The following is an 11,833-nucleotide window of genomic DNA, read 5'->3' as shown; positions in this document are numbered from 1 at the left end:
CCCTTTCCACCCTTTAATCCTTTGCCATGTGGATCCCAAACTTTATTGATAGTGCTTTATTCAAGCCACATCAACAGACCCCTAACTGCTCAATCCAAAGCGCCTCACCTTCTCCTCTCTTCACTAGTTACACACCTCCGGCTACGAACGCACCCTCTTGGGAATCCTCCCTTCTGCCTCTGTAGTTGCTCTTTTCTGAATTCTTTTCCATTTTACTCTTAGCCAACTCGTTTTCCTTCCTTGCCATTGTTCCTCTTAAAATGTTATTGTTTGCTAAAGTCCCACCATCTGCCATCTCCACACTCTCAACATTATCCCGTGTGCCCTACATTTTCATTTACCTTCTACATATACAGGTTGCAACAGAATGCATTCCACAAGCCCTGCCTTCCTCTCAAGCTTTTTTTTTTTTATTAAATGATAGCTGTGTACATTAATGTAATCATGGGGTACAGTGTCGTGTTTTCATATACAATTTGAAATAATCACATCAAACTGGTTAACTTAGCCTTCACGTCATTTTCTTAGTTCTTGTGTTAAGACGTTTATATTCTACTTTTAGAAAGATTCATTTGTACCCTTGTGAGATAAACCATAGAGGGGATCCCTCCAATCACCCTCCCTCCACCCCGCCTCCCTCCCTTCTTCCTCTCCCCTCCCCATGTTCTTAGGCTATAATTAGGTTATAGCTTTCATATGAAAGCTATAAATTAGTTTCATAATAGGGCTGAGTACACTGGATACTTTTTCTTCCATTCCTGAGATACTTTGCTAAGAAGAACATTGCTCTCTCAAGCTTTTGATCTGCACTTCCACCTGGTTACTGGAGTGCTGCATTTGACTGTCTCCAAGGCACATTTAAACCAGGCTTTCCTCTACTGTTTGCCATCTCCAGAGACACGGTCTAATGATGCCTCTCTCCTCCTGACTCATATTTCCAACCCCTCACCAAGTTTGGACAGCCCTAGGTGTGCAGCCTCTTAAAGCTTCCATCTCCTTTCTGTTCTTTCCCTGCTTTTCTGCTTGAGATCCTTGTCACCTTGGCCATTACAGTAGCCTGCTGTTTGCCTCATGTCTTGTGTTTTTTGATTAACTCTTTCACATTTCTGCCTAAAGTGTCTTTCAAAAAAAAGCTCATATTTATTACTCCTCTGCCGAAATGTTTTGTCAATGATTTCTTACTTCCTAATATATAAAGTTCAACAACTTAAACATGGCATTCATAGCACCTAAAACTTGACTCAATAATTTCCAAGTTGTCTTATGGAGAAATAGTATCCTCATACTCTTTATTTCTTATTTTACTTTAAGACAATTAAAGAGTCGCACACAATTGTAATAAATAACACAGAGAATTCAAATATCCTCTGACCTCTTCCCTCTAATGGTAACATCTAGCATAACTACAGTATCACAACCAGGAAAGTGACCTTGATACAATCCACTTTCCTCATTTAGACTTCACCAGTTTTATATGCACAAAACTGTATCTTTGTGTGTGTGTGTTGGCTTTATGCATTTTTATTACATGTGCAAGTTCTGACAATTAAGTTCACAAATTTGCCACTATGCGCTCAGGTGGGCAGCACAGCACAAATAGCTCAGTAAGGTTTCATAACCTGGGTATATCAGCGTCTCACAGCTGTGCTCATATCAACTTGTGACAGTGTCTTGCTGAGTGGCAATCACTGTTGTCGGGTGTTTCTGTGTGCCATTGTGAGGATGTCAGAGCTTGAATTAGAGCAACAAAGAAACATTAAGTTTCTTGTTAAATTTGGCAAGAGTGGACGTGAAATCAGGGACATGGCAGCCCAAGTTTATGGGAATAAAAACATTAAGAAAATGGCAGTGTACAAATGGATGAAATGAGTTTTTCTGAGTGGAGGGAAAGCGACATTTATGGATAGAGGTATTGTGGTGGGTGCCTGTAGTCCCAGCTACTTGGGAGGCTGAGGCAAGAGAATCGCTTAAGCCCAAGAGTTTGAAGTTGCTGCAAGCTGTGATGACATAGCGCTCTACCAAGGGTGAGATACTGAGACTCTGTCTCAAAAAAAAAAAAAAAAAAGACATCTGACTTGTTTCCAGCTTTGGGATACAGGGAAGGGAATAAAAGCTGCTATAAACACTGATGTTAGGTTTTTGTGTGAGTGTAAATTGTAACTCCTTTAGGACAAATGTCTCAGAGTATCATTTCTAGGGTACAAGCTAGATGCGTATTTAGTTTTACAGGAAACTATGAAACTCTTTTTCAGAGAAGCTATGCCAATCACACCTCACGGGCAATGCACGCATGATCCCCTTCCTCTACATTCTGTCCAGCATTTGATATTATCATTATTTTTCATTTTACTTCTTTTGATAGGTATAGAGTGGTCTCTTACTGTGGTTTTAATCTGCATCTACCTAATGACTAATGATGCTGAACAGCTTTTCATAAGCTTAATTACCACCTAAACATCCTTCTTTGTGAAATGTGTCTTCATGTCTTTGACCATTTTCTTATTGAATAGTTTTCATTTTCACGGTTGAGTTGAGAACTCTTTATATATTCTGGATACTAGTTCTTTGTTAGGTATGAGGTGTGCAAAACCTTTTGCCGTTCTATAGCTAATCTTTTTATCCTCTTTGCAGGGCTTTTTAAAAAGTAAAAATTTTTAGTTTTGATGAGGCCAACTTATAATTTTGCCTTTTATTGATGGCATTTGGTGTCAAATCTAAGAACTCCTTACCTAACACTAAATCCCCAAATTTTTCTTCTATATATTTTTTATGAGTTTTATAATTTTACATGTATGTTTAAGTACATTATCAATTTTGAGATAATTTTTAATAAAGTGTAAGGTTTGCATCCGTTTTTCTTTTTTTAATTTTATTGCTGGGATTTATTGAGGGTACAAAGAATTAGGTTACACGGATTGCATTTGTTCGGTAAAGTCCCTCTTGTGATTGTGTCCTGCCCCTGGGAGGTGTGCCACACACTGCGACCCTCACTCCCCTCCCTTCTCTCCTCTCCCCACTTGCCCATTCCTCCACCCCTCACCTTGCAGTAGATCATCTACTATCTTTATATTAGAATTAAGTACATTGGATTCTTGCTTCTTCATTCTTGCATCAATATTTTTTTTAATCCCCCTGTGGATACTAATGACTCAAGCACCATTTGTAGAAAAGGCGATTCTTTCTCCATTGAATTTTTTCTGCACCTTTGTCAAACATCAGTCAAGAACATGAGTTTGTGTGCTCGTACTGTTATTGACATTCCATATCCTATGGTCACGTCAGACAGTCTATCATTTCCTAAATGCGCCTTGTGACTTTGGCCATGGAACTCACGCTGCCATTGACCCTCACTGCCCTTCTCTGCCTTCTTTGAGGCTGACCTCAAATGTGAGTTTAATACTCTCACCCCCCCCGGACTCTTACAGCACACTCAGAATCATTTATTTAGCCCTAGACATATTTTTCCTACTATATCATAAACATCTTGAGCATGGGGAAAACGTCTTACCTTTTTTAGTACTTTAAACACTGAGTTACTCCTAAGAAGATGTGGTTTCAAATACTTGAGGCAGTTTTATAAGTTTTATTAGAACTTGGTGTTCAAATAAAATACTATGCACACATACACAGATTCTCTAAACTGGTAAGGAAAGAGATTTGTCATGATGTCGACACCTAGAGATACACATCTCTAATAATACATTACTTGCTTCTTCTCATACTTTCTGAGGACAAGACCTTCTACCTCCCTATCAAGTAAGTGCCCAGAGTCCGTGCTGTACATCAGCATTTGCAATCTAAGGAGACACATAATAAGGAAAAGCCACTGACAATTCAGGAGAATTTAGATACACTTGCATTTTATTTATCTCAAGCCTTCGGTACTATAAAAACCGTACTAGATACAGCTGCGCCCAGGAGGATGATTTTCTAAGGCGTAGTGTGCACATCAGTCTTCTGATGGCTTGCAGTAATTCTAGGTCCTCCCACATTCACCGCCCCCTGATTAGAAATCCCCATGATACTTTCTCCATCCATCTATATTTGCAGCATGAACACACACTGTTTATGCCTCGGATGCATTTTAAATTGCTTCAGAAACCGTGGGCCATGCACAGCCAGTTCCAATCTGAACATGATCCAAAGCAGCAGAAATCTGATGTCCGCACAAATGGCTATTTTCATTGCAGTCATCAGGACAATAAGAGATCATTATCTGAACAAGTTTGGCAAGGAAGCCGGTTCAATTTAGAAAGTCATAAGGGGGGCGGGGGTGGGGGAGGCCACAGTATTTCAATTTTCTTCCCATTATGCTCTGTGTTTGTGTCAATACAATGAAAATATTTATAAGAAATACAGAAAAAAGAACTCTGCTAATTTTAATTCTGATTTTACTTTCTCTTAGCCTCAGTTGTGACCCCCATGTCTGTGCCAGTGTCCTCGATGACTTCTGTGTATCCTCAGGGACACTTACTACATGTCTTTTCTCATAAGCTCGGTGCTTCCCGGAGAGTCCAGGGATTTCTCACATGGGACCTACCTTGCTTTAAACTTCTCCCCCACTGCCACCTCTTCACTGAGGAGCATTGCATCAGCCACTCCCCGTCGCTGAGATCCCTCCAACCACCAAAGCTGAGACACGGTCTGTGAAGTGGGAGAGAATGACCTCACCCCTCTCTGTATATCAATCTCCTGGAGGATACAAAAGAGATAGTACATTGCATGCCAATGTCTTACAAAGCTTTTCATGATAATACTTCTTTGTATTTTTATTCCGAGCCCTCTCTCCTAATACCCAGACATGAGAGAGGCTGGGTCAGGGACACAGCCAAGCAACAGAGGCTCCGCCTTTCAAACATAAAGGCTTTGATACGGGGCCAAGCTTGTCTGTTTGATACTTCCCAGAGTGAGTCCCCATAGACTTGGTCAGCAGACTCCCTGTCATGTATACATCCGGGGAGAGGCCTGACTGGGCTCCAGGCGGGGCTGGAATGCGGGAGCTGCCACACAGCCTCAGGAAGCAGAGCCGGGATCCTGGCTCCTGCCTCCAAAGCCTCTTTCCACACTCTCATATTCAGCATCTTGTTAAAACGCACCATTTTTCAAAATGATTCTTTAGAAATACAAAATTTCTATTCTATAGGAGAATTACATTGTCAGTGCATGTTATACATTGTATTTGTTTCTTAGATATTATCCTGTTAAAAAGGATAAAAGGAAAATTAGAAAGGACAGAAGGGAAACATTCTATGTGTTTTACAAGCCTGAAGGTCTCCTGCAGAAATGCAGTGATTGTCTGGCACAATACCAGGCACACAGTACACTCAGTAAGCAAGAGCAATGGTTATCTGGATCATCATCTCCCTTCATATTTGCAACGTGATGAAAATTTTATTTGTAAATAAAGACATCCAGGTTCAGGAGTCACATGACTAGATTTCAAGTCCAGAACTACCTGATTCTCTTCTCACTTTCGAACTCTCCCTTTTATTGTTCTGTCTCCTAAACCTCTTCTCACCCGCACTAGGGACGCTCCAGTTTCCATCTTATTGTTCTCCCGTTGCAGTCATAAAATAGAATTTAGAATTATTTACGAGACCCTTTTGTCAAATAATGTGCAGAGAATGCTAGTCTATCGGTTAGTAGATATAAATTACCTTAAATGTTTTCTTTTGGATGTAATAATTCCAAACGCCCAAATTCAGAATTGGTCAGAAGGTAGTGAAGACTCGGCTCATGCCTATAGGTAAAAAATTATTATATAAAGAGAAATTAAAAGAGCTGTTCACTTTTGGTCCCGTTTATGTGAAGCCAGGATATACATTAAGTCATCTGGTAAAAATTCTCAAAGAATTTTATCATCTGTGCACTTCACTAGCGTTACCCACTGATTATTCATTGTACAGTTAAAAAAAAGAATGCTTTTTTAAAAGAACAACATTGTGGATTCCGTAAAGCAATTAAAATAGATGTATGTCATCTATGATGGGCAATGACTACGTGTTTATAAAACTTGTCACTTTTAAGAAAATAACTTTTGCATAATGAAGGAAAGGGGGGGGAGGAAATCTAAGAAATATAAACTTTGGGAGTTCAAATGTTTGTATGTTTACCAGGAAAGCAATTAATTCCTAAAGTCATTTCTTCAGACTGACAGCTTCCTAAATACCTGAGAGGCTCCATTCTGTCTGGAAGGGTTTTCTCCAGTCAACTGATACAAAATTTCAAGAAACAACTATTCCTTTTTGTATGTTTGATGGACCTTTCACAGCGACTATTTAGTAGCGTGTGGTATGTGCCAGGCTTTGTAATAGGGCTTATGTTCGTTATCTCATTTATTCCTCTTAACGATGCTAAAAGGTAAGGATTACTATCACCATTACGCAAATGATAAAACATACAGTTGACAACAGATTCATGCAAATGTAAATCATTTATATGTTTTTATAAATTTAAAATCCAGAGTTTATCTGTACAGTTCACAGGGTCCTTAAGCCAGAATCTGCCAAAGGCCTAATGCTCAGAGCTAGTCTATCTTTCTACTTCATGCGCAATAACACTCTGAAGACCCCTTCATCTGTTTTCTCGGTAAAATAAGAGAGGAGTTCATTCACCTGCTGAAGGTGTAGGAAGAAAAGTGAAGGTCAGTTTAGACCGTTCAAAACAGCCACTCAGACGGGGAAAAGGGCAGGGAGGGGATGGTTCTGAAGTCCTGGAAAGATTTCCAGGCAACACTGGGTGTCCAGATGTAAAGAATGTGAATTATAGTTGTAGGATTTGGGGGCATCTGTTTTTTAAGGCGGCCCTTAAAATCTTTCATCGTCCCAGGAGAGCTCAATAGATGAAACGCGATAATGTGGATGAGTAATACTGGAGAACGTAAAGATAATCTTCATGTGGAGTGACAGTAAGATTCTGGAAAGGGAGGCAGCCAGGAGAAGTCACATGGAGCAGCGAAGACCGGCTTAACATCTCAGGTCCCTTGACTGAATTATTATTTACTTACCATGTGGATCATGTTTGACAGGGGCTAACAGATTGATCTTGAACTGAAGTTCCTTGATAACGAGCAACTTAATGGCAGACCTGTGCTGTGCAAAGGACCAGAAACCATACCATATCCAAGGAGGAGACCACACAGGGAACTCAAAGAGCTTCCTTCCTTCTCAAGTGGTCTCTTCTGCTTTTTTTTTTTTTTTCACTCATATTAAGAAAGTTTCTATCTTCTAACTTCGCTGTAGAAAGCAAGCAAGTTTGTAAGAGCATACGAAATTCCTTTTCTAAATGTAGCCTAAGACATTTCCCTGGTAACCATATCAGATTCCACTCAGCTCTCCCTTCCTCCCATGGCGGATAGCTAATTTCTTTGCAGTAGGACGCCTCTAAGTTCCTTTACCACTGTGGGTACTGGATGGTAACGTCTGTACTTCACATCCTGGACATTATAAAACACAGTGGAACAGAACCCTTTTTTTAAAAAACAGTCACAAGAGAAACAAGACAGAATATAAAACTGAATATACAGCATAATTTACAAGTTAGATTCTCAAAAAGTGATTATATATAGAAAACAAAAAGAACATCAAAATGTTAACTGTCATCATCTCCCAGTGGTGAAGATTCAGACTTTTTTCTTTCTTTGCTTTTTTGGTTTCATACATATTTTACTTAATTAACATGTACTTTTATGATTAAAAATGAAGCAATTTTAAATAAATCAAAGTATGCACAGATCGACTTCTTAACACATACAATAAGGAAATATTGTACTACATTTAAAGAGCACCAGGAAATAATAGAAACTGGTCTGTCTTTCCTCATTAGCCTTCAACATAGAAAAATGATGTTCTTTTATTTTTATGAATACATAATAGTTGTACATATTTATGGGGCACACGTGACATTTTGATACAGGCACGCAATGTATAATGATCAAATCAGGGCAATTGAAACATTCATCATCTCAACCATTTATCATTTCTTTGTGTTAGGAGCACTCCAATTCCACTCTCTTACGTTATTTTGAAATATACAGTAAATTATTGTTAACCACAGAAGAAATAAGATCCAAGAAAAATGATGTTCGTGTAGCAATTCGGCACAAAGAATTCAAGGACAGTTAAAGGGTTGAAGGGTATTTAAATTTCTACCTAGAGGAAGTAATTTGCAGTCTCACTAAACTCGGAGTGGGGAATTCTTAGCAGAATCAGTAAATTCTCAGATTCATAAAGTAATAGTCTGTCACTAAACTCCATTATGTTGGTGGAACCTTGAGCTTTTTAGAATTAAAGTAAGAAATGAAAGATTCTAACATTAACCTATGCATTCCAGGGTACAAGATATTAGCAGCTAAATTTCTTTTATTAAAAGCAATATTCAAAAGAAAGATACATTTAAGCATGTCTGAATTATGTTTTCATTATTCTCTCCCTTTTTAGGTAGTATATGATGAAGTCACTGAGCTCCAAGGACATGTCTTAATGCTTGTTGTGAAGAGCAAAACTGTATTTGTGGGAGCAATTAACATCCAACTCTGTAGTGTCGTACTCAATGAAGAAAAATGGTATCCACTAGGAAACAGTATAATTTGACCATTGCTATGAACACATGCATTATTCATTAGCTAGCATTTTTTTTTTTTTTCACTTCTAGGCTTCTTTATCACATAAGCAAGGCATCTTTGTAGTTAAAGATACCGTAGGGTATTCTGGACAGAAGAAAAAAATGAGACCGAATGAAAAATCAGTCTCTTTTTTTGGTTGTTTTCTAACTATTCTTGTATTGTTTTCTTAGAATATTTTCTCCGTAGTGAAATGCCAAAGTGTAAAATTCAATATGCAAAGGAATAAAGGGACATTTAATTTTAATACATGTTTTAAATCAAACATAATAATGTTCACATTTTGTTTTAATTGTGTGCTTACAGTTAAAAGTAATATTCGTAATACACTTTATTAAAAATAAGTAGATAACTAAATCTCATCCATTAATTCAAAACCTAAGTTTATCTGTAACAGATTTTTTACATATAAATTATATAGACCCACTTACCCACTCATAATCTTATTTATTGAATGCATTGGTTAAGTCCAGCAAAATGCTGTATTCTTTTCTTTCAGAAAGACAAAACATCAAGGCTTGAAATTCTTAAATCCAGTTGTTAGAGGAAACTTCTTTGTAGCCTCCACCCTCTTGGACACCACTCTGTCCACTGTCACTGCCACTTTTCTCCCACCCAAGGTCATGAGTTAAGCTTATCATCTCAGAACTCCAAGATCTCAAAACTGTCCCTTCTGATCAAAACACCTTATCTTTGCACGTTAAGAATTTTCCTTATTTCTGAGTCTAGCTTCATAGTCACCATGAGCTGAGTAAAGAATCCTGCACACTTCCATCTGCAGAAGAGGGACAGCTCAAGGCACTAGCCCAAGTTCTTTAAGAGAATCAACTAGGAGAATTTGTAAACACTTACTTGTGCAACACTTTGCTATGTGTGAATAAAGACGTTAAAGCTATTCTATTTGGTCGTCTACATAACTCAGTGATTTTCAACCGGTGTGCCCTGAGAGGAGCTTAGGTGTGCGGCGAAAATGTTTAAAGATCATTAATTAATTGTTTTTGAAAAAATTTCAAAGCACAGTAAGTATATACTTTTTTTTACTCTTTTCTTTTTATCAATATAATTTAAGTGTGTCACCGAGGATTAACCATGGGTTCAAGTGTGCCGTGAAATAAAAAAGGTTGAAAACACTGACATAACAATCTGAACATGTGAAAGTCTGTATGTACATTGATTCATTGAGAAATATTGGAGCCCGTCCCCTCTGACCTATGCAAGAACATTACCACTAGAATTCTCTTCTCCTCAAAAGCACATTTCTCTGCTCTCCACGGGCTAATTCTCTTCAGCATACAAGCAATGGTATTTCTCCCATCATGGAAACTTCTCCTTAGCTCTATTTTCCTGCCAAACGCTGATCTGTCACCCCCCTCTTCTTTGCAGCAAATCTCTTCACAGTGGTGTCTCTGCGGTCTCTAGTTTCTCTCCTCCAATTTTCTCATAGGCCCGAAACAAACAGATGTTTGCCCCCACCAGTATTGGCTCTTGTCAAGGCCACAGTTTACCTCCAATTAGCTACATCCAAAGGTCATTCTTCACTCCTAGTCTGATTATACCTATCAGCAGCATTTGACGCAATCAGTGACCCGTCTTCCTCCATGCAATCTCTTTCCTCAGGTTCCAGGGTAGCACTCCACTCGCTCCTTTTGTGACATTGGTCTCTCCTCAGAACTGTGTGCAGGTACATCCTTTTTTCCTCCATGTCCACTATGGGTGGCCCAGGTCTCACTCCTCGGTCCTCTTCTCCATTGAGTTTCACTCCCTTAATAATCTCATCTATTCCCACAACTTTAAATATCATCTCTATACTGATGAGTCCCAGTTGCATTAACTTCAGCTCAGAAGTCTTCCCAAATCCCAGAGCTGAGTAGCCAATTGTCAACTCAAAATACCTCTTGGATATCTAATAAAGATCTCAAACTCAGTTATCTCTAAAGTCAGACTCCCAATCTTTTCTCCAACCTGTTTTGTCCACAGCTTTTCCCTTCTTAGTTGTTGGCAAACCCAGAAACACAGCCTTCTGTTGTTAACAGAAAAAAAATGAAGTCAAACTTTAATTTATCTTTTGATCTCTCTCTTCTTCTATTTATACATACGTATGTATGTATGTACAGTCTTTCAGAGAATCAGAAGATTGTTAAAGCCCTGCTATTCAAATTACTGGAAAAAAATATATAGATCCTTGCTTATTCAATATTTTCCTGTGTACAAATAACAAAGAAATTTAAGCTGTTTTGTACAATCATCTATACAATCATATAAACTCTAAAAGTATCCACATTTATTCAATTTAAAACATTTGAGTGCCTGGTAGGTGCTTATTTGAAATACATGATCATATATTCGTACATATGTATGTATGTACATACATATATGTATTATATGTGTATAGATACACACACAGAGGGGGCCAAAAATGTATAAAAATTGTAATACTCAATATGTATCAATAACAAAGGGTGATAACTATATTAAAATTGTAATACTAACTATATACCAATAATAAAAGTTAAATACAAGTCACGTCGAGCACCTCCTATAATTGCAGAAGTCAAATGTGACTTGAGTAGTACGAATTTAACAGTTTTTTCCTTTCTTAAAATGTGAATACATTCTTGGTACACACACACACACACAAACACACACACACACACGCATATATAGTCCAATGCATCAGGAAGTTCTGTTGGCTCTACCTTCAAATATCTCCCAAATCCACCCACTTACGGCTGTCCACCTGCTCCCCTGCTGCCTCTCTGGTCTAAGTTTCCGCTCCCGTCCTTGTCCTGGATCACATAATTACCTTCCAAACAGCCCCCTTGTTTCTATGCTGACTCTGCTCCCTTACAGTCTAGTCTCAACACAGCAACTGGAATGATTATGTCATTTTTCTGTTCAAAACTCTGCAGGGGCTTCTAATCTCAGAGTAAAAGCCCAAACCTCTAAAATAACCTAAAAGGCCCTCTATGATCTGACCCCCTATCACTGTCTCTCTGATTTGGGCTCTTTATTTGATCCTGTATGCTCATAACCCTCAGGCCACATTGGCCTCCTTCCTGGCTCCTGAGCAGCACTGCACACATGCTTCATCCCTGGGGTCTTTCATCAGCGGGCTCCTTCTTCTCAAAATGTGGTTCCGTCCCATATAATCCCTTGCCTCACCCCCTCATCTCTCTCCAGTCCTGTCAAATGTTTCCGTCTCTGTAAGTCGAC

General features: G+C 38.6%; 1 protein-coding gene across 1 annotated transcript in view; it reads left to right on the top strand.

Annotated features, from left to right (window-relative positions):
- The window catches only part of PIK3C2G (phosphatidylinositol-4-phosphate 3-kinase catalytic subunit type 2 gamma), a 372,023-nt gene extending 363,197 nt beyond the window's left edge, over window positions 1-8,826 (top strand). Inside the window, exon 30 of the mRNA XM_023508742.1 lies at window positions 8,439-8,826. Within this exon, the coding sequence (XP_023364510.1) occupies window positions 8,439-8,591 (153 nt within the window). The 3' untranslated portion in view covers window positions 8,592-8,826. The remainder of the gene's footprint in view (window positions 1-8,438) is intronic.
- The last annotated feature ends 3,007 nt before the right edge of the window (window positions 8,827-11,833 follow it).

Source organism: Otolemur garnettii, unplaced genomic scaffold, assembly GCF_000181295.1.
Source record: "Otolemur garnettii isolate 467f Iridium unplaced genomic scaffold, OtoGar3 scaffold00271, whole genome shotgun sequence".
Taxonomy (NCBI): Eukaryota; Metazoa; Chordata; class Mammalia; order Primates; family Galagidae; genus Otolemur; species Otolemur garnettii.
This window is presented reverse-complemented; position numbering and strand designations above follow the sequence as displayed.